Source organism: Dicentrarchus labrax, unplaced genomic scaffold (genome assembly GCF_905237075.1).
Source record: "Dicentrarchus labrax unplaced genomic scaffold, dlabrax2021, whole genome shotgun sequence".
Taxonomy (NCBI): domain Eukaryota; kingdom Metazoa; phylum Chordata; class Actinopteri; family Moronidae; genus Dicentrarchus; species Dicentrarchus labrax.
The window spans coordinates 10,075,675-10,098,988 of record NW_026136722.1 but is presented as its reverse complement, the minus strand read 5'-3'; the positions used below and the strand labels follow the sequence as shown (position 1 = coordinate 10,098,988).

Sequence of the window (23,314 nt, the reverse complement as noted above, 5' to 3'; positions counted from 1 at the left end):
GTGAATACAATGATTTTTAAATGATCCATAATGGTTTCACTGTTTTGTAATGGGTGTGTGGGAGGCAGATAATGAGAGATACGGTAACACAATGTTGCATTCTAGTGTGTTTTTAGTGTTGATGTGTATGAATCCAAAGGAAACTGTTTCTAAAGTGTGTATGTGCATTTTTGTTCTAAGGTAGTCCCTTTGTCACATTCCTCCTCCCTTTTCTCATTAGATGTGATGGAGCAGCCAGGGCTGTGGCCCCCTGTGTATGGCGCCCGGGGCCCACCCTCCCACATGCAGCATCCTGCTGTGTACTCGCGATCCCAGTTTCTACGGCAACAGGAGCTGTATGCTCTCCAGCAGCACCAACAGCTCCAGCATCAGCATCAGCATCAACATCAGCACCAGAGCCACCAGTCACAGCAAGCACAACCACAGTCTCAAGCCCAGCAGCAGCAGCAGCAGCAGCACAGAGCTGCGCATGGCATGGACATGCAACATCATGCCAGTCACAATTCACAGGTGATTATAAAGTCAAACTACGCAAGATTGATCTATCTATCTATCTATCTATCTATCTATCTATCTATCTATCTATCTATCTATCTATCTATCTATCTATCTATCTATCTATCTATCTATCTATCTATCTATCTATCTATCTATCTATCTAAATAGAATAAGAGTCAAGCAGAGTAAGTGAGTCATGAGTCAGCTTAAATTCTCACATGATTTAGTCTATTTTTAACTCCCCTAATATTTTTCTGGGATATGCTGATTTTCTCACAGGGATGGAGCGAATCACTGAATATAGGCTGTGGAGCAAGTAGCTTTTTCTGTCAATGATTAGATTGCATGGATTTGGTTATTACATTTGCTCATTCACTTTCTTGCGAAATTAAATGAAAATAACTGTATTTTAATGCCACAGATGCAGAAGAGGCCCGATGAGACCTCGGTTGAACTAGAGGAACTCATTTCGGAACCCAGAACGTCTAAACCGGCCAAGCCCTACTCTTATAACCCACCTCAGAGGAACACCTCTCCCGCTGGGTCCTGCGCTGCTCACCTGTCCCCTTGTTGCCAGTCCCCCTCACTACGACCACATCCCAAAAGCACTCCCTCAACACCCTGCCCTGCTCCCAGCCCTGCTGCTGTAGCCCCTCACTCACCTGCCATCAGCCCTGCCCCACCACAGATGCCCAAGGGGGCCGAATCCCAGGACAAGAGAGGAGAGGGACAGCCCCCACAGGATTACCCAGAGTCTCTGGAGCCTGGTAAGCATGAGCAAAATGGTGTATATATGCAATGCAAACAGAAATGTTTTCCTGCTGCCTTTGATGCACTGTGTGCAATGGCTTAAGTATGAGCTATATTGATAACATCAGATAAAAGCCTTTCAGAGAACAGGCAATCCGTTTAAGATGCTTCTAGTGACAAATGTTATGCCAAATAACTCACACAGCAACAGCAAGATGACAGTGAATAGCAGCACCTACTACATTACACACAACTGTAATTGGAATAGCCACTGTTGTTAATGATGCTTTCTGCTGGTGTTGTGGTAAAATGTGTGGGTGGCTCTGTTGGCAAGCCCCTGATTGACTGAACAGCTCAAAGCTGCAGAAAATGGCTGCCGGCTGAGCTGGGGCTTCCCAGTACTGTTACCTTTGTAATGACTGAGAAACACCTCAATAGCAGCCCTCACCTCTCCTCCACCCCCACAGGCCCCGCACTCTCTTCATCATCATTAATGTCTGGCTAACGGGCACCACACGCCAGAAGAATTGTGTCAGGTGCTCTGATAAAAACCAAAGGCCTGGCCTACTTCAAATAACACACTCACACAAGGTTGCATGTGGTCCTCTACCCCTCCTACTGCTGGGAGATCAAGGCAGTGTGCTTTTCCTTTTCCTGGTTTTCACCCCTTGTGACCTCGTAGGTAGCAAGGGAGTTAAGTTTAAAGTGGGCCTGATGTGTAAGGATTTTAGATTTGCAAAGCACCTCTAAATGTAAGGCTGTCTTGGGGAAAGAAAATCTATTTTGTTGTATTTCAACTTAAATATAATTTACAAAATAATGGCATTATGAGATATTTTTGTGGGAGGTTTTTCATCAGAATCATTTAGCCAATATTGACAATTGTTGATTCTATTTTCTATTTCTTATTTATTTCTCTCTATAGACTTGCCTCCTGGATACACCTACCCTGCTATTGCCATTGGCTACAGGAGCGGGCCCTCCCCCCAGGATGTTCGACTGGCTGAGCCAGCCGACCTGGAAGCAGTCCAAGTTGAGCCTGCTGAGCATGCTCCCCAGTCCCTCTCCACTCTGGGGGAGGGGTTGGACTGCCAAGCGGTGGTCAGGCCACTCCCAGAGCCCCTCCCACCTAAGGAAGTGGAACAAGAAGAGGAGGAAAGAGTTGTTGAGAGAGTTCTGGAGCAAAGGGAGGAGGTGGATGTGACAGCAGCCAAATATGTGCCTGGAGAGACGGAGGTGGAGGAGCAGGGGCCCGCTGAGGAAGAGGTCCTGGTTTGCCCCCCTGCTGAGAGCCCAGTGTGCGAGGCTGCTTCCTGTCCAGTCCCCCTTTCAACAGAGGAGCCTGAAAGGCCAGGGGCTGTCATCACCTTGGAAGAGGAAGAGGATGATGAGGCGGTGGGTGAGGAGAGCCAGGTGGAGCATGCTCAAAAGGTCAACATGCCTGGAGATCAGGATCCAGAGCTACCCACCATCATCGAGCTTGACCCCGTTTCCCCTGCAGCCACTGAGTCGCAGTCCCCAGCCCTTGAGGGAGCAAAGGACAGCAAGCAGCAGCACAAGAACGAGATGACCCATGATGATGCCTCAGTGGATTTTGTCTGTCTTTCCCCTGCCTCAGCTTCCGCCTGTAGCCCGAGCCAGGCAACTGTTGCTGTGCCCCACAAACCTCTTGTGCCCTGCTACTGGAGTCTGGAGCTGCTGATTGCTGCTGCCTTCTGCACAGACGTACCTCCATTTCCCTTGTTCCCTCTTAGCACCCCATCGGTTGCCCCATCACAGCCCAACCCCCACCAGGGTATGGAGCTTCTGAGTGAGCTGGCAGATCTGGAGCTGCAACAGCAAAAGCGCACCTGTGGGAAAAGTCAGGGTGAGGGACTGTGCGTCTTCCATTAGTCACACACATTAACATGCACACAGAAACACACTCCTATCAGCAGAATGCACTTCTCTCTCGTAGTTTACCCTCCTTTTCCTCTGTGTCCACCGAGACAAACTCCCACTTCCCCCTCAGGCCTAGCCTGTGTCACTCTGTGTTCCCTCCCAGATACTCCTCTCTTCCTGCTGGTCTCAAGAGCCTCTGGTGGATTCTAACATGTCCCCAGAGAAGCTGTCTGCATGCTTGCTTGCCGTTCCTCTTCTTTGGTGTGTTAAAGGCACTTTTATTTTCTAAAAGGCTGTTCTAACGATGCAGAGGCCTCAGGAGAGGGAGAAGAAGCAGGAGGACAGGGCTGAACTACTAGTGAGGGGTGTACACTCCCTCTCTTTCCCTTCCAGCTTTCCTTAGGGAGCTGTCTCTCTGTCTCTCTGTCTCTCCATCCTGCCGCTGTTTGATCCACACGTGTGCAGAAATGCACACACACCCAAGCACACATGAAAACACACATGCAATTGCAAATACACACACTTTAACAAAAATGAAAAAAGAGACACCAATTGGTATCCCTCTCTCCCACACACAACACGTTACTGAAAGTTAGTGTGTAATCACAAAAGCAGTCGATGTTTTCAGCACCCTGGAGCATTGCCTGGCTAATTAGACCCCATTGTTTTAAAGTGCCTTTAAAAGCTTCCTTGTTTTTCAAAGTGCCATGTGTTTTTTTTATTCATGCAAAAGGATGTTTTGTGTTTACCACAGCATCCTAATGCATTTAACTGCTCCCAAAAGAGGGTTCTATAAAAAGGGTATCATCAACTGATTCTAGAGTCAGTGATGTTGTCTTTGTGATGCGATACTGTTGACAGCTCAAGGAAGTGGCACATGTCGAGTCACAACAATAGTCTTTACCAAAACAAGTACTAAAACAAGTGAGAAGCATAAGTATTTTTTATTTATATATGTAAAGGCGTAAGGCAGTGTTACTTTGTAAACAAAATGTTGTGTTTTTCCAACTCTGAGACTGCTGCAACGCCTGATATTCAACCTTTAGCTCAGTCCATTGATGGCAGATAGTCCAGTCAGTGCCATAGGCAGGTAGCAGGGGCTATATAGGAAGAGCTTGGCCCAGATGGCCACAGACATAGCAGCATCTGGTGAGTCCACATTGATATGACCTCTGAAATGAGATGCTGCTGCTTCCTCATACTGGATAAATATACCCGATTTCCTTCAATGTCTTTCCTCCTCATTATTTATTCACTATCTCACACGATTGTGTCATGGACACAATGTGAACTAAATCATTGTTTTTTTTCTTTTGTTCCATAACAGAAGAGGAGTTGCTGATGTTTGACCTCCAGAGCCTTGCCACCCTGGCCACAGCCCGTGCACTGGAGATGGGCTCCCAGGAGGGCAGCAGCACAGGTTCAGGGCGACACTTCCCAGCCCGCAGGATCCTCAATTTACGCAGGAAATGCAGCTGGACACCTCGCAATGAACCAGTAAGACTGCAACTGTGGTGCCTCCAAAACACAAAGATCCTATATGGTTTTAATGTCTTTCATTTAAATAAATTAAACAGACTACCAAGTGAAGAATGTGTTTTACGTGATTTTTTTTAAGGTTGTGTTTAATGTTAAAAACAACCATCAATGATGTGTATCTCAGGTGTGCCCGGCCAAAGGTACCATGGAAACAATGGATGGTCCTGAGCTCGCCATGCGTATGAAGTTGGCTGAGCTACAGCGTCGCTACAAAGAGAAGCAAAAGGAGCTAGCCAAACTTCAGAGGAAGCACGATCATCAGTGAGTGCGACCTTTTCCACCTTTCCCTTAAGCTCATCTCCACCTTTTGCATTGAGCTATTTCAAAAGTAATAAAACCTTTAACACATTTGCTTCTAGTTTTCAGAGATTTCTTTTCTGTATTATTTGCTACTACAACCTTTTCAGTTTAGATGGTATCTCAAGAGTTCCTCTCTGTCTGCTTGTGTGTTTACATCTGCGTGTGCAAGCAGGAAGGAGGAAACACCTCGCAGCCCAGCGCGACGAGGACCCGGGCGGCCAAGGAAGCGGAAACCCACCCTCACCACAGGTCCAGTGTCCTCATCTGAGGGCCAAAGAAAAGTCAAGTGAGTATCACTCAGCCCATAGGCTGGCTGGCTATAGTCCAATCTTGTCTGATAAATCCCTCCATATCACTGGCGTACAGGGACTGCCTCTCATTGGCATAAACAGGAAATGGGAGAACACAGCTGAACCATTCAAGGAAGTCCACTTAAGTCCTTTCTAATCAACACTGGCGTTAATTGTATAACAGCATAATCAGTGTCAGCTGAGTGTATGTCTGCTAGTACAGAATATTTATGTATGCTTAATATATGGATTACACATACCTAGAAAACTGATCATTGGCCTCATTAGGCTTCAACCTGGCTAGTCTTAAACCTCCGTGGCATTACTGTAGTGCATGTAGAGCTTAGCTGCGATGGGTTAGGGGGGGAGCTGGCTGCTGGCTGGGGGGATGACAGGCAGAGGATGTAATTAGAGTACTGTGAATTCTCCTGTAATCTGTCCCAGCAGCAGGAATGTGACACACCACAGCCCAACAGGGTCACCAGGGGTCTAAAGGATAACATGATGGTCAGACAGTCCAGGCACTTAGAGATAAGCTGACATTTAGAGCTCTCATACAATGTCCATGTGTGTATGAGAGGAAAAAAAACAATTAGACGAATACAGTGAGCCGAACAGCGAAAAAAATATAAAGTGGGAGACAGAGATGGAGAGATTGGAGGATATTCAAGAAACAAGGACGCTACGCTATCTCAAAATGTTGATGACATTTTAAAAAGTGCAAGCGTCAGCTTTTGTCAAAACAGGGGTGCCATTGCTGTTTGGTCTTGGTGGAGGAACTGATGAACCAAAAGGGTCTAGGGGATAAAGGTTTGCTGTCAGGCTTCAATTAGCCTTGTCATCAGGGTTTGGAAAGGCATAGAGCACTTAATGTCACCTCGCATCGCTCTCTCTCTTTCTCTGTCTCTCTCTCTCTCTCTGTCTCTCTCTGTCTCTCTCTCACTCACTCTCTCTGTCTCCCTCTCCTCTTCTCCCTCCTTTTCTCACTGTGGTTTCTGGGCAGTGGTCCACAGTGTTCCCAGCTGCCCCTCTGCGATGTCACCTCCACTCTGCTTCCACCCATGTACCCCTGCCCCCTTGCCAGGCCAGCACTGATCGGAGTGGGGACGCTGATGCTGGTTGACAATGACACCCAAATGAAAGGGTAAGGGGCCAGGACCCTGCAGCGAGGTGGAGGAAGGGTGGAGGCCGACATGGGGGTGGTAGGGTGCAGTCTGCGTTTCTATTGTGTTTATAATCTGAGCTACAGCTCTGGTACTTTTATTCAAGACAGCTAGGGTGCACACCCTTTTGTTTCTGCAGATGTGTGTGTGCAGCAGAGAATGACATGACGCTTCTGAACAAGTAACAGGCAGACTGGGGACTGATTAGCCCCATATTGCGCTACATGGCAGGGTTATGTAAAAGTATGTACTGCACCTGCCACTCATGCCACTACAAGAGGCTGACACTTGGGTGCTATGATGGAGGGCAGTGGGTCAGTGGGTAACAGCCCAGTCTTTTTGTATCTCCTTCATAACCTTATTTTGCTTGAACTCCCTGTGGTTCGAGCAAAATAATGTGTGTGGCAGTGGTTGAGTGAGTGATAAATTCAAGCCTCCCTGCCTGTGTATTCTATGCATATGCGCAATTAGGTATGGATGTAGCTGTGTGCTTATGAGCATTTAGGCAGGCATTGTTTGTTTTTGTGCGTGCCTCTGTTATTCCTGTGGGTAGAGCACTGCGGTCCTTTGTGGTGCTGCTTTGATTGGGGGGAAGACTGGAGAGAACTTACTGCTTGCCAGCAAACCCTGCTAATCAATTCTGTTTAATTAGTCACTGTACGCTCAGCCCCACCAGCCCCCCACAGAGGGGAGGGACTCTTGTCATATTGTGTTTGTCAGCAGCGGAAGGCAAGCAGTGGCGGGATGTCCCTCGCAGGGACAAATCACACTTCACTGCCACCTCTGTCACTCTCCTGTCAGTCAATGGGCAGACAGTCCCGCTGCCCGACAATCGCCTTCATTCTTTTCACGTTACGTTATTGATGCACACTAACACGCTCTGATTATGAGATTTACACACAATCAAAGCCTACAGTCAAACCCTGTGTACAAAGAAGCACACACACACATTTCATTTCAAACTATGTGTAGTTACAGAATTGTATGTGGTACAATATGCAAACAAAGAACTAACATGAAATGTTGAATGTGCTTATTTATCTACTTCACATTTAAATCCTGCTTACTCTGTAAATGTGACTGATTTTCTAGGCTGTATGCACACTAGGAGAGGGGAAGTTAATCTTTTGTTTGAGCATGGCCTGGCTCACGTTGGTGTGGTCTATGGGCAGGCTTCCAGAGGGAAATTCAAGGGCATTTGGAGTGGTTGGCCTGTGATTCTGCTCAGTGTAGGGGAAATAGTGTGCCACAGTGATATGAAAATGCAACTGGAGCGCTACAATATTCACTGAGAACAATAGAGCTGCATACAAATTCAATGCCTTCCAACCATTTACTGTATTTTTCAAAGCTATGCAGTGCTTCACAGGCTGCAAAGACACTCCCTAGATAAAACGTTAAGGCTTCTTATGCCACACTGCCCTCAAACAATCCCAGGTTCCTTGTTAGATCCCAATTTTTCAAGTGTGTGGTTGAGACATTGGTCTCTCCGTGTCCTTTTTTGTCATTCTGTTCTTTAGACAGAGAACCGAGTTATTAGATCCCACTGAGAGGTGACTCAACTCTGTTTTCCCCTGTGATGTCCTACCCCCTCTTTTTCTTTCAAACCACCGCCATTCTCCTCTAATGAATGCCTCTCCCTTGTTTTGACTGGCAGGTCGATGGGGGCGGGGCTTGCCCTGTTGCCTGAGGATCTAGGAGGGGGCGGAGACAGCCAGAGAAGGAAGAAGAGGCTGTCCAGTCGAGGCATTGAGCGACTCAGCAGCACACAGGTCAGGGTCCCCTTTTCCTCCTCCCTTTTGTCCTCTATGCAACTAGAAATGAAAGAGGCCACTCTTTGTTTCTTTGCGTTTGATATATTCCTTTGTTGCACACTATTTCTAATTAGGTGTTACGCTCAGGAGTCAAATCCTCTGCTCTCCATATTAATATCCTTTTCATTGGGGCTTCTACTCTCCCTTTTTCTTCTCTGTGTGTGAGCAAACGAGAGCCCCCTTCCTCTGACGTTCTGATGCTTTTGCGGCTGCTGTGACCGGGAGTGTAACTGGCTCTCTCTGGCTCTCTCATCTCTCTCTGTTGCAGCAGATAAAAGCACAGGGCTGCAAAAAAAGCAGTCTTCACAGCATGCTCAGCTCCAAGCTGGCCGGTGATGTGACTCAGCTCAAACAAAAAGCCCAGGGTAAAAAGAATCTCTCAGGGACAGGCTCCAGGGACAAGGAGGTTTCACCCTGCAACTCCAACCCCAAGCATAGACACAGAAGCCAGGGCATAAGCAAAGCTGAATCCAGGCGAGAGTCTGGGGGACAAAGTGACACAGGTATATACCGGCAATCACAGTATTGATTGTGCTTCATGCTGTTTTGTTGTAAAAAGCACAGTGCTTTGTTTTCAAATTCACACTGTTCCTTAATGTTCCACAACAATTCTTAACCTACATTTGAACTGTGATCGGTTTCGCAAACTTTCTCAGCAGCCAGTGTCGACAGTGGCCCCCAGGAGAGCTGGACTGGACTGGTGCGCCATGGACGTAAAAAGGGATCCACCACCCTTAAGCAGGGTTCTTCCCATCTGAACCAGCCCAGAGCCAGGGTTCTCCGTGGCCACAGGCAGGAAGCAATGGAGGAGGGAGATAGCTCCCCTGCAGAGAGTGACTACTCTGATCAAGGTGAGGCAGTTAATACTGATGGCTGGCTATGAGTGATAGGTAATGAATGACCACAGCAACCCAATATGGCTCAGAAAGACCTGGGTGTGATTCCTAGTACCTGTCTGTATGAAGTTTGCATGTGTTCCTGTGTTTACTCTGTAGACTTGTGGGTGAACTGGGGATTTTTAATTGGCTAGCTATTAAAATGTTATCTGTATGATGACAGCCATGTGCAAGGGTGTTTTTGGTTGATCACTATGAATAACTACACATGTACACAGAGATAAAGTGTAAAGGCTGCAGTGCATAAAGCACATTGGACCTGTTTTTGAGTAAAAAAAAAAGAAAAAGAAACAACCTCCAGACATATTTATGTCTGACCAGACATGCTTTGCCACTTCCAGTGTCCAGTGTGCATTTTGTTAATTTGTAAATCACTTTAAAAGTAATCAGAGGTGAGCAAAAACGTGTTGATGAATGTCTTGTAACAGACAGGGGTGTGCTTGGACACTTGACACCTCAGTGATCAGCCTTGTTGGCTGGTCTGGGCTGGATGTGCAGCCACAGCTGTGGACACTTGCCTGTGAGAGGCTTTGACAGCCCTGGAAACTAGCAGACTGGGTCAAAGAGCTGCTTGAGAAAGTGCAGTGACAAACACACACACACACACACACACACACACACACACACACACACACTCACTCCTACACTCCCTTGCACACTAGCTCTGTAGCATGTGGGTTCACACCAGGAAATACCACTGAGGCAAAGCACTTCATACATAATTTCTATGATCAGTTAAACTATTTACTTAAATGCTAATGAAGTGCTTCTGAAACGATGGAGAGTAAGTTAAATAACTTGGTGGATAATGACTTTAAAAGATGGATTTGATAAGCCACATTAAGTTCATAAAACCTACCTAACAGTAGCATATCCATGCTGTTTTGTTTGCTATCTCTATTAGAAGATGAAGAAGAAGAAGGCAGTTATGATACTGACGAAGGTCAAGACTACAGAGCACAGCCCCCCAGAGACATCACTTCTAGCTCCTCTGTGACAGGTCCGAGTCCCTCATCTGTTGTAAAACTGGAGGCCAATCAGAAAGCCAGGAACAAAAAACAGAGACAGGAGCTTTATGGTAAGACTGTCCTTTGAAATGCATTCATAAGTCAACAAAGCTGCCCCACATCTTCACGGGAAGCATCTGTTTTGTGTTTCTCCTCCTGGCTTGTTAGCTTGGTCTAAATCTGTTTCTCTAATTGAACCGCACAGGCTCCCAGAGTCTGTCTGGAGCAGAAGGGGAGGTCAAAGTAAGAAAGAAGACCCCCTGTAGGCTGGGCCTGGCCACTGCAGTCAAAAACCACCATGAAGATCACCGGCCTGAAGGAGTTAGAAGGCCATGTGTATCGAGGTCTAAAGAGCCTCGGTGGGGCAACCTTGGGACCAGAGGCAACCGCTACCGGAGAAGCATGGGACTGGCCACCTTCCCGACCACCAGTGAGAGGCTAAAGAGGGCGACCCGCAAGAGCACCATGTTGAGAGGAGCAATCAATAAGGTTAGTAGAAAATATTTCTATAGAATTTTTGACAAAATGCTTGTACATTTCAAAATGAATTTTTCCTCGCCAAGCTTAAATGGAGCTGCACATAATAGGCACTCCATAATACACAGTTAGGTATGCTAATCAATCTGTCATCACAGAAATACACATGGTAGAGAAAAGATGGGTGATATAGAAGTATTAGCTGATGGAAATGAGTATTTAGTTCTACAGTAGCAGAGCCTGGCAGGTATCAGGGATAGATTCTGCTAATTTGTACACCCAAATTTTAATTAATACCCTTGGTTTAATTAGTGCATGTGAATTGAAAACTTGAATTAATAATGCTCACAAATTAGAAATATGTTCCCTCAAATTAATAATTTGTACCCTCAAAGGACTTAAAATCATTTTCCACATAAACTATTATTTTTGATCATTTATGTGCACATAATTCCTGCTTCCCCCCCTCCATAACCAGAGATATGTATCTCACAATTCATCTCAACAATCCTTGTGTCATTTTAACAGAGGAGAAATTGCTGGTCAGTTGGGGCACCATCTTTGCAGAGTGAGGAGGCTAGCAGGGGACGAAGGACCAAGGACCAACAGGTACCAGTCACAGAGAACTCAAAAAGCACCTAACTCAGGAAACAAGGCACATGCAAACACCAAACAGAATCCAATTCTTACAAAAAATACCAGACTTCATACATTCTTTAACAAATGTGGTGATGTCTTACTGTCCTAGATTTCTCACCCTGAGGACCGTTACTGTAGGACTATTAAAAGTACTTAGCACATCGCACATAGCCCAACCTCCTGCTGAGTAATCTTAGAGAAGGAGATGATGGGAGATGAGATGTGGGAAGGGGGGTGGCTCACACCTTCTGCTGTGACAGAGTGAAAAAATGTTGGAGTAAAATAGCTACTGATAGGAGACGGTACAGGCACTGTGAAGTCCCCTGCGGTTAATTGCTACTTTGAGTAGCATGCTAAACAATTTCTTCTTTCTTCTATCACACTTTTTTATCTCCAAGTTTATTTTTTTATCCATTCCTGCATCCATTTATTCTTCTGGCCGTCCCTTCTGTTATATTCTACAGCCAAAGGGACGAGCGGTGAGTCGGCTGCTGGAGAGCTTTGCAGCTGATGAGGGCTTTCAGATGGATGGCAGCAGCTTCTCAGAAGAAGAGGAAGACAGCCGCCATTCATACAACAACAAAAGCCCCGAAGGTAACAGATAACACTAGGTATCTTGCAAATGTGTTTCAAGCAGCAGATTGTTTCAATGATGGTAAAATAATAATTATGATGTTTGCTTTTGCAGTTCCTAATTGTGTCCTGACCAAAGAGCTCTTGACTGATGGACTGAAGGTGCTGATCTCCAAGGAGGATGAGCTCCTATACGCTGCCAGGGTCCACACTCTGGAGATCCCCGACATGTAAGCGCACATGCTAAGTGGTTCAAGTGTTTAGTCAATGAGTTTTTCAATACACTCATACAGTGGTTAAGGCAATACTAAATTTTTGAAAATGTCACCTAGATCAGATTATTTTATGTATTAAGGAGGTTATTACGGTTGACATCCAAGTAACGCTAAAATTTACAGACAAAGATTACTTCAGTACTTCAAATTACAGTGTCATGTGTACACTTTTTTGTCAGTGTTCACTCGGCAGAGTGCCATTTCTATGTAGAGACACGGAAATAAATCAATGAATTATCCTAGAGGCTAGCACATCCTTCCAGACATCAACTCATCACAAAAGAAATCATGCAAACAATATCTATCAGGGTAGGCATCTTTACAATCACAAAAAAAGGAATTTTTTATCTCTCTTCATGTCTTTTTTCCTTACATTACAATCCCCACATCACCCCATAGCTAGCTCAATATCGATAAGGCTCCTCTGGCTCAGGCAGCAAAAAGATGCTATAACAACAGCAGAGTGGGAGTAACACATGACATGGGAGCCAGGCTAGCATAATACAAGCATCTGAAAATAGCCTCATCTTTCTCTCTCTGCTGTGCTTTTTTTCTCTAGCTTTAGCATTGTTATTGATGGTGAAAGAGGAAACCGCCCAAGAATCTATTCATTGGAGCAACTGCTACAGGAAGCTGTAAGTTCACCCCGCTGCACTAAAACATTCCTTGTTACGAGAAAAAACATAATTTGTTTGGTCTTCTGGGTCTCTCAACACTTCTATTTCTCTTTCACATCCATCTCACCGGCTTTGCACTTCCCAATAGCCGTCCAGCCTGTCAGTAGCTCTGCCAGTCCCTTCGCTCTCTCTCTTTTGACCTCCCTTGACTGTGTCTCAGGGTCACTGAGAGCCATCTAAACCTCTTAAATGAATATGAACATATGGGAGGGCAGGATCTTTGGGTTTGTGTGTGACTGTCTGTAAAAGTCTGTTAGACCCAGATCTGTGTGTGGGTGGGATAATCCCACAAACACCTGGATACATTCACATTTTGGAGTTTAAATGGGATATGATGTGGACTTAACATCCCTACTGCTGCCAAAGTTGTTTAAAGGCTCAGCCACAACAGTGTATGAAGAGAAACTAGCAGAAGTTCACCTGGAGGCATCCAAAAGTTCAGGGCTATCCAGCTATTATAAGACATATATCAATTTCATAATAAAATTGCTCACCTCATTGCTTTTTCCGGTTGCACCGGGTTTTTTTTTTTTTCTTACCTACACCACAAGATTTGTAATTCTCACTCAGTTTCATGTTAAGATATAATTACAGTTCCTAAGTCATCCATGTAATGAGACACAATTACACATTGTAGAAACCGCAGCACATTCTTGGCTGGTATTCATTTGTATTTAGGTAACATGTGCTTCCTGGTGTGTTCTGCATCCAGAATGTAGTTTTAGTGTTAACTGCAACAGGTGACCTACGTCCCATTTTGTTTTGTTTATTATTACCGAAAGGATGTTGGTCTGTGAACTAATAACAGCTGGGTCACCTAAGGCAATGCCGTCAAACCCACATCTTCTCCAACTGTGGAAATAAGTCTTCACTCCTGCCAAACAGGGCACAGGACATTGTGTTTGCACACAATGGAAACTCAAGAGATGATGACCCTGGAAGAGTAGAGCAGAGTTTAACTGGCATGATTGTGCTTTGCATTGATGGCTTTTCTTGTCATTCTAACGGGGAGAAAACAGGAGAAGCTGCCAAGAGGGCATGATAACTGTGCTAGGACCTCATTTTAAATAGTGTTGTGATCATATTTCATCCAATGTTAAGAATGATTAAGTAGTGATGTGTAAAAATGCGCACAAATTTTAGACTAGACTGCATGTATGGAAGTGAGTCATCTGATTTGTTTTGAAAAACAAAGCTGGCATACATTTTAACGTCATGATGAGGAATTACTATCCATTTCTAATAATCAATCATTAATATGTGATAGTTTCAATTAAAGCAGGATCAAATTTTTAGTAAATATTGTGAGGAAATTTTATGTTTTTTCACCTGTTGGGAAACGTGTTTAAAGTTAACTGAGATGAATAAATCACGGGTGCACGTGTCAGTTACATTTCTTAAAACTTCTTTTGTACAGTGTTAGGTATTGTATTTGTTTGTTTAAGTATAAGTCCAAGATCATTCATTAAAGAGATCCCATGTGTTATTATTGTTTATTCCTCCCTACTGGCCATGGGTTACTGTAGCATTCTCCCCATAACATCAGCACTCATCACGTGCCTGTTGTTCAGCAGTGTGAGATCTTTCCCCTCACACATACATTAGTCCATTTAATATCTGAGTGATTGTCTCCTCCCTCTATCATCCATGTAAGCTCACTCATACTGATCAGTGTTTCCCCACAAAGCCTTCTCACAGTGCCATTTTCTAGTTCTCCTGGCAGTTATACACGCAGCACTTCTGGCAACTTAAGTCTTGTCTAAACACTTATTGGATTGCAGCTGGTTCTAATTATTCCATACTTCCACTTTCTTGTCTTTAAATTAGTCCAAAAGCCATTTATTTAACTCTGACACCAATACCACAATTTTCACCGTGCTCCCTCTCCCTTCCCCATACATACATACACACACACACACACACACACACACACACACACACACACACACACTACACATCCACACCTCATCAGTCAAAGGGTCCCTCGCCATGGCAACAGTAAATGAAAGCAACCTGAAAGAGCCCCCAGTGAGTGGCGGATGCTGGGGCTGCCTGCATTGTTGGAGGGAGGATCTGGCAACCTGCAATCACAAGCCCTCTATTCAGACCCTCTTTAGTATTACTCAGCAAGTCAGGATTTACTGCATCATGGCTTCCGTTCTTTTCAGCCCTGACTGGCACATTGGCATGAGATAAGTGCCGCTTGGAAACGTGGCACAGTGGCTGCCCATGCACAATGCTCCATGGCTCTCACACTGTTTGTATGTGTGTGTGTGTGAGTGTGTATACATATATGTCTGTGTGTGTGTGTGTGTGTGTGTGTGCAGCCTGTAATGAATCTTAATTATGTTTTGGTCTGGCCTACAGGTCCTGGATATACGTCCAGAGTCAGAGACTATGCTCAGGGAAGGAACCAGGGTGTGTGCTTACTGGAGCGAACGCTCACGCTGCTTATACCCAGGCTATGTTCGCAGAGGTGAGACATTAGCTTTTTTTATCTCTGTTTTCCTATGTATCCACTGTATCTTCAATTTATTTGATTGTATGTACATGTATTCACTTAATTTGCATTTGCCCATTTTCCTGCACGCCTAAGGAAGTACATTTATGTCTCTTGCAGTTGGTTCATCTGATGAAGGGAAGCAAGGAGGAGTGATGGTAGAGTTTGATGATGGAGACCGAGGGAAGATTTCTCTCCCAAACATCCGTCACCTGCCTCCAGGATATCAGATTCACTGTGGGTGTCTCCTCTCTGTGTAACTGGGAATTTTCCCTTTCGTGTTGCAGTGTATTATCTACCTGTAAGTAAATGCTAATAATCTTCTACTCCTTGTCCTTTAGGTGGGGAGTCATCTCCTGCCCTGCTGGTACCCGGCGGGACAACAGCCAAGAGAAGTTCTAGTCTGGAGCAGGCCCCAATCAGTGACAGACCATCTGACAGACTCAACACTATCAACAGTGTAATAAACAGCCAAACTCTAACTGTTCACAAAAGAAGACCGGGTAAGAATTAACCTCAGAAACTCTTATTTTTACCTTGAATACCTACAATCTTTATGTATGCATAATATTATATTACAAACAAATGTAACCTTATGAATCTTGGAAAACCATGCATTCTTGACAGAATTCAAAACACATTTCTGTGGGTTTGTTCACTGCTCAGCTATGTAAACCAACACAATAGCCTTGCAAAAGATCTTGTCTTTGTAAAGTTTACAATGTTATTGTTCACACTCTAGTTTTTATTCACACTTCACACTTTATTGTTGGTGTTGAGCAGCAGAATCTTTCAATAAGCAAGACTTATTGTGGGGCTATTGTGTTGGACAAGTGTACCTAATAAACTGGTCAGTGTACAGTATGTGCAAAAGAGACACAGTCACATTTCAGTCACGTTGTATTACTAAAGCATGACTTTTCTTTATTCTAGGGAGACCAAAGGGTTCTGGGAAAAAACAAAAGCAGCAGCAGCAAGCTGAGAATGCCAATAAAAATCCCTCACCGTTCCTGGGTTGGCCTTTGTTGGCCAACACCAGGAAGAGGATGTCCGACAACTTATTTCAGCTGAACGGGGCACCCAGGAAGGCCATGAGAGGGAAAGAGGATGACCTGTTCCCCTTACCTCAGACCCAGCCATTGGCATCCACCCCAGCCAAAGGCCTTTTCAGCAGCAGCTCCTTTGAGGTGGACTCCTTCAGCAGCATTGCAAATGGCTACTCATCTTTCTGTACTCAGTCTACAGGGCCAAGTCCAGGTTTATCTATGGGTCCCAGAAGTGGGCTGTATGGCCAGAGGCGCAGGCAAGATGAGCTTGTTATGCCAAGGGGCAGGAAGTCTGGACAAGAGTTCCTGGTTAAGTTAGACCATGAAGGAGTGACCTCCCCCAAGACAAAGAACAGCAAGGCTCTGCTGTTGCGAGGTGGATCTTCCAGTGTCAGTGGTATGCCCAGAACAGAGGCTTACTCTCACCCAGTCCTTCTGGTTAAAGACAACAAAAAGGGCGGTGCCTCCAGGGTAGAACTTCTCGTGAAAGGAACCACACCTCAAAGAAAGCCCTCCCTTCCTATGCGTCTCGGTGAATATAGCGACTTGGGTTTCAGCTATCACAGAGAGTGTCACAGCTCCTACTCTGATCTGGATGATGAAGAAGAAGAGAGGAGGAGAGCTGCACTGGCTGCTGCCTCAGGAGGACTAAGGACGGCTGGCCGCTTCCTGTCTCGTCTTTCTGTCTCCTCCTCCTCTTCTGGTTCTTCAAGCTCCTCCTCTTCAGGCTCTCTCTCTAGTTCCAGCCTGTGTTCCTCTGACAATGATTCTTCCTACAGCTCAGAGGATGAGGACAGTTCTACACTGATGCTTCAGAGTTGTATGTCTTCCCACCGGGGGCTCCTGCAACCCTCTGAACCCTCCACTTCTTCAAGGCCGCACCAGCACTCCTTTGTGGCCAAAGCTGTGGCTGTTTCCAATGCCAAAGGAGGTCCCCCTGACCAGGTCTCCAACAGCAAGTCCCTGAAGAGGAAAGAATGCAGCAGTTCCTCCTCTAAACCATGTAAGGATTTCTTGAAGAAACCTAGGATGCTCCCAGATGACACCTCATTTATTCCAAGGCCCAAGATGTCTGCATTCCTTTCAGGACGACAAATGTGGAGGTGGTCAGGAAACCCTACGCAGGTGAGAATAGTAGTAATGTTTCTGCTGCATACCATCAATGCAGCAAAGATTTGTACTCTTCTTTTATAGCATCAGTTCAGCTTAGAATACTAAATCACTAGAGGTCAGGAGAGGTAATAATAATAATAATAATCATCAAAGAGGATTAATCCAAATGTCTGGTTTTCCACAGCGGCGAGGTCTAAAGGGCAAGGCCAGGAAGCTTTACTATAAGGCCATTGTGCGAGGCAGAGACACAGTGAGAGTGGGAGATTGTGCTGTGTTCCTCTCAGCTGGACGCCCTAACCTACCATACGTAGGTCGAATTGAGAACTTCTGGGAATCCTGGACCTCCAGCATGGTGGTCAAAGTAAAGTGGTTCTATCACCCTGAAGAGACCAAGCTTGGCAAGAGGCATAGAGATGGCAAGGTGAGTCATGATATATGTTACAATTTTATGTAGTTTATTCATTTAAAGCATATGAAACTTTCACATGACATTATTCTTTCTTTGCTTTTTACATACAGTATAATGATGCAACTAACCCTGTCTTTTCCCTATCCAGCATGCCCTGTACCAGTCATGTCATGAGGATGAGAATGACGTCCAGACAATCTCTCATAAGTGCCAGGTGGTGAGCAGGGAGGAGTATGAGTGTCTGACTCGCAATCAGAAGCCGAACAGTACCTCCCCAGACCTCTACTACCTGGCTGGGACGTATGACCCCACCACTGGTCAGTTGGTCACTGCTGATGGGGTTTCCATCCTGTGCTGAACCTCCATGAGGACACTACTGAAGGACCCCTTTGGAGGAAGAATAGAAGTCCATGACTTTTCCTACAACACCCTCCAGCCTTGGAAGACAACAAGTGTTCCTTGGGTATGCCTCAAGGACCCATGGACTAAATGTCAGCACCAAAGCATGGCTGTCTGAGGTTACACACTGGAGTCTACTGGCGTCTAACCTTCCTCGAAGTGAAGGGGATGTCGATAACTGGTTAATCCTTTCAAAAAGAATAGTAGTAAGTCTGGGTCTTCCTGGGCAAATTCAATAAGTGGAGTTTCAGTCGTCTAACTAATCTCTTTTTAATGGATCCATGTGATTGACAGCTTCATAAATGGTTTTAAGACTCATGTTTCCAGCTCCTATCATATGTCACCAAAAGAGAGCTGAGAGTACATTTGACTGTGCAAAGTACCATGAGGCTGAAAAGTCTCTGCGGACCAATTCTTAAAAGGTAGCCTTACCTAAGGGAATGGAAACGAAAGTGAGGCATGGGCCTCTCCCTAGACTTCTTCATTCCAAGGAAGTTAAAAACATGTAAAGGATGTAAAGTTGATGTCTGTAAATATTTAGAATTTTTCCCAATCAAGCCATACACTTCAGTACCTCTCGCCTGTCTTAACTGTTCAGGTGTACATTGTACAGTTCAATTATTGTATTGTTGTCTGTTGTCTATATGTACATAAAAGCTATTTTATATAGGAGTTTATTGTATATATGAGATGTATCTTTCCATGTTTGCGATTGATTTATTTTTATATGGGTGTAGAAAACATTATGTTGTTTTTCTTTTGCTTTGGGAAGTCAAGATTGGAGATGTTAGTGTTGCACTGCATATGCCCTGCTGAGACAGAGAAACAGACAGAGCACAAAGACAGAAGGATTTAGTCTATAACAGGACAAGACTCACTTTCTGAGAGATAGGGGTCATCCTGTTTAAAAAATAGGTCAACTGGCTTTTTGTAAAAGTGTTCTGTTACTTCGCATTTTTGTTATCCTATTTTAAAAACACCTTTTTATTTATGTACCTCTCAGTTGGTCATCATCACAAGGCAGATCCCACTGGACTGCAATCACGGGTCAAAAATGATTTAAGATTAATGATATGAGTATACCATTTTGACACAATATTTGTGTGCGATGAGTGTCCTGGCATCACTATAATCATGTCCACACAAATCAATTTAGAACAAGACTGGGTCTTTTAATGAAAATGTGTTAAATGTGCATTGTACTCATGACTGCATACTTTAGCACATTATGACCTACAAAATACCAAAGTGTCTTTAATATCTTTATTTTCCTTTATTTAAATTTAACATTATGTCATGCACCTGTACTCAACTCAAATCAGAAATCACTGGTAACTTATAGAATACTTGTCCTCCACTATGTGCATATATATTGGCTTTGCATTGTGACAATGGTTTCTTGCACATTTACCTGCAGTTTTGTTTAGTGCAAACATATGCAGCAAAAGGCCACCTGGGAGTGTGACTATGAAGGTCAAGGTACTGACAAAGTAAGATGTTGAGTACTGACAATTTGTTGGAATTAATCTATTTCAGTTTCATCAGCCATCTGTGTCTATTTTGTACAGTACACGCACATACTCAATGCTAACTGTGAAGGACAATCAGATTCACAAAGCAATGGACATAGAGTAGGTTCACTCAATCTGAAAATTAATTAAGTTTATTTAATTTGTGCCAAGTACTTTTTGTCTATTTTTTGTCTTGTTTGATATGCAATCCTGAGTATTCTTTGTTCACAAAGTTTTATTTTGTTCGCCAACATTTTATTTATTGTCATTGTTGCTGTTTGTTCATGCCAAGAGCGCTTTATGAGAATGTGACATTGTTTTTCTTGGTGTGATGTCGCATTTGCATTTCTTAAATAAAACTGGTCTTGTAGAGGCCATCTAGTGAAAAGAAATAAAGCAACACTGGATTCTTCTCATCCAAAACCCTCTGTGAATTAATTCTGTTATTCTGGCTGTGTCCCCTTCATCTTATTGCACCTGCCATTTCCCATCAACACATTTATGTTAAACCCAGAATTTTTGCACCTACTACTGTTTTTCAAAACGTTTTTTTTTTTTTTAAATCAGATTTTAGAAACAATTATTTTGCTGCTTTAAACACAGAAATAGTGACGGTGGGTGTCAGAAACAAACAGGGTAAGACATTTCCGACGGTCCACTTGAATTCTGGAATAGGTGGCTTGAACAAGGTTTTGATATTGTCTTTGAAAGAGAATAAATTGAATTTTGTCATTGAAATGGGTCAAACAGACGCAAGATTGATACCAAAGAGACACTGTTTTGAGAACAAACTAACCCAGTTCACATGCATTAGGAACCCTTTTCGACAAATATCTAAGACAGAATTTTATGGTGTTTTTAAAAGAAAGAAAAAAAGTGCAAAAGCTTACCCTTTAACACAAATGGAGTAACTGGTTCAGACAGAGTTCTTACATTGTGCATGTCATCAGCTAAACAGTAACAACAATCACCAGGCTAGTCAACAAGTCCACAAGGAGTCTTTCTGACAAACTTGGACTCGTTTTTTTTATTTGTGCTGGCTTTGCTGCAACTGGTTATATTGTTTTTTCCTACCTATATTACACGGGTGAATTCCCCCCTAACCATCCCCCAGCCTCCACCTGTTCTAGTTTCTTATTACTAGACGTGGTGATGGCAGCTCTTGCCTTGTTGTGCATTATGTATATCACATATCTCATTTATATATGTGCGCTGGGTTCTGTTTTTTATACCCCATTGGGAGTTTTAATGTGCTCCCCTTAGAATTTTGAGGCTACTTGAATTCATTTGTAAAGCACCATCGAGCACAAGGCCACTTTTCTGCCAAATTCTTTTATTTGTTGCAATAAATCCTTTGATGTAAGTGTCTCTGGCTGAACTAAGTTTATGTGAGCTTTGAGTTCCTTAGTAAATAGAGACAGATCTGTCACAGCATCAAATAAAGCCTACTGGGTTTAGCTGCCAAGCTCTGTAAATATGATGTTGACTGACTGAATTTCGTGATTCATGATAAAGTACATTTGCCTACTTTCTTTTTAAAATGAACTGGTTCTTTGTTGGTGTATCTATGGGGTTAGGGAAAACCAGGACATCGGCCCAAAAGCTAACTAAAACTACCATTTTGTCCCAAGCCTTTGAAAGAAGTCTGTCAGCATTCAGTGTGTTAATGTTTTCAAGATTTGTAAATGTGTAATTTCTGTATTTGTGCTGCAATTTTTACTAATACATCTGTGGTAAAGGATCAAGATTTTTATAAATGAATAAATACCATAACAAAAAATGTAAGATTTTATTCAAATTGAATGTTTGTTTCTGATCAAAATAAAGGGATTTATATATATACATTTTTCACATCTCTTAAATGAAGCACAAATGTAAAGAAGGGCGCTCTCTAGTGGAACAAAAAGCACACTACATCACACACAATACACACTGTATTAGGATTTTTTAATATACAATGATGTACAAAATTCCAGCAGTAATATGAACCCTTCTCCATTCAGTGCCTGGAGCAGCAGGTATATTCCTCTAGCCCACCACACCAACCATAACCTACAGCATCTGTCCATTTGGATACATGCTCATCAGTTTTAACAAAGCCAGTCTCTGTAACCTGAATCAGTGAAATAACCACTAGCTAGGCCTAAAGGAGACACAATATGGGTCAGTGACCTTTCTCTGCAAGCCCAGGGGTCTTTTTGTCCTGCATGGAGCCCCAGCGCTGCTACCCCTCCCCCTAATGCCCAGACAGGGGCTAATGGGCACATCAGTCATCTCCAACAGTGGTCCAGTGAACACAAACAGCTCTGTTTACCACCACAACCTTTAGTGTTGACTATGGCCACTGCCCCGTGTCTGAGCCTTGGCCCTTCCTGCATCCACAGCATGGGGGTAGGAGGGACTCTCCTCACCACTGGAGCTGAAGATGGGGTTAAGAGTGAGTGTGTGGGGGTGTTCAGGTTATTATCATGTTTTGAGAGGGTTTTGCTTCATTACTTCTCTGTGCTTAGACACAGTCAAGATAAGACTAATCAGGGATCCAATAAGGACAATTTAAGTTGTGAGATAAGATATATAAGATATTTTTGACAAATTATGCACTCTAACCCTAACTAAACAGGCTATATCTGTGGGAAAGTCACTAAAACAGGTCAATGCACCAAAGTTGCAAAATTTCTTTCCTCATTTCAAAGTCTGCAACCTGGATTCTGTTACCTCTCACTCGACAGACTGATCTGCCTGCCTTATTTTTCAGTGCCTGTCTGGTTCAGCTCGCTCAGCATCCAGACTGTGTTGCTCAGTGTCAACAGGAGGAATGCTTTCCTGCACAAATATCTACACCTCATAAAAGTCTCGCCCTCTGCTTGACCCTGTCTGGCCTCTGACTGCGAGGGGGTTGAACAGGGGACAGACAGCAGAGTGTGTGTGTGTGTGCGTGTAGCAGTGGGGTTGAGGTGAGGTCTTGGGTCTTAACAAGGTGCTGGGAGAAGAGAGTAGGACAAACAAATCACTCAGACGCTGACTGCTTCTTCTTAAAGGGCACTAAAGCCTGTTTTTTAGTATATCAATTATGGAACAGTAACAGCAACTGTGGAATAACCTCAACTATACTGTATGCAGAAGTAATACAGAAGCTTTCAAGCAATTTCTCTATGTAGTGGAGCAAAAGTGCAGCCTCAGCGTGAAAAACATAGAAGGTCTTTGATGTCCACATTTGGATTTATACAAGTATGAAAGGGTTAGACTTGCAGATGAGAGAAATATGGTAGTATATAAAAAGTGTAAAGGGAAGAAGGAAAATTACAGCTAGGTTTGAGAGCCTTTCAGCTCAATCTGATAGTAAACAACATAATTTTGTTTAGCGATGGATTCAAGACTGAGTCTTGAAATAACATGAAGTGCATCAAACCTTCACAAGCTGAAAGTGTGTGCGTGTTTACAGCAGGCATTATGGAAGGCTTTCAGGTGGTGAATTGAATGCTGAACCACATGCTGTTTGCAAATACCTGCACTTCCTTATAGGGATACACTGGACTAATGCATACTCCTGTGTTGCA

The 23,314-nt window shown here is 43.9% G+C and overlaps 1 protein-coding gene across 13 annotated transcripts in view; it reads left to right on the top strand.

Moving 5' to 3' along the window:
* Positions 1-21,597, top strand: part of LOC127355853 (BAH and coiled-coil domain-containing protein 1) — a 64,227-nt gene extending 42,630 nt beyond the window's left edge. For 5 of the 13 annotated variants that reach the window (XM_051387092.1, XM_051387095.1, XM_051387090.1 and 2 more), the window contains exons 9-30: positions 221-510; positions 920-1,265; positions 2,174-3,115; positions 4,457-4,626; positions 4,793-4,929; positions 5,141-5,254; positions 6,262-6,402; positions 8,079-8,193; positions 8,504-8,738; positions 8,892-9,086; positions 10,036-10,209; positions 10,344-10,627; positions 11,144-11,224; positions 11,719-11,848; positions 11,943-12,057; positions 12,662-12,737; positions 15,147-15,255; positions 15,400-15,516; positions 15,621-15,782; positions 16,213-17,450; positions 17,623-17,859; positions 17,996-21,597. In XM_051387092.1, the coding sequence (XP_051243052.1) occupies positions 221-510; positions 920-1,265; positions 2,174-3,115; positions 4,457-4,626; positions 4,793-4,929; positions 5,141-5,254; positions 6,262-6,402; positions 8,079-8,193; positions 8,504-8,738; positions 8,892-9,086; positions 10,036-10,209; positions 10,344-10,627; positions 11,144-11,224; positions 11,719-11,848; positions 11,943-12,057; positions 12,662-12,737; positions 15,147-15,255; positions 15,400-15,516; positions 15,621-15,782; positions 16,213-17,450; positions 17,623-17,859; positions 17,996-18,205 (5,618 nt within the window). In that variant the 3' untranslated portion in view covers positions 18,206-21,597. The remainder of the gene's footprint in view (positions 1-220; positions 511-919; positions 1,266-2,173; positions 3,116-4,456; positions 4,627-4,792; positions 4,930-5,140; positions 5,255-6,261; positions 6,403-8,078; positions 8,194-8,503; positions 8,739-8,891; positions 9,087-10,035; positions 10,210-10,343; positions 10,628-11,143; positions 11,225-11,718; positions 11,849-11,942; positions 12,058-12,661; positions 12,738-15,146; positions 15,256-15,399; positions 15,517-15,620; positions 15,783-16,212; positions 17,451-17,622; positions 17,860-17,995) is intronic. The other 8 variants (XM_051387098.1, XM_051387100.1, XM_051387097.1 and 5 more) reach the window with 5 other exon arrangements.
* The last annotated feature ends 1,717 nt before the right edge of the window (positions 21,598-23,314 follow it).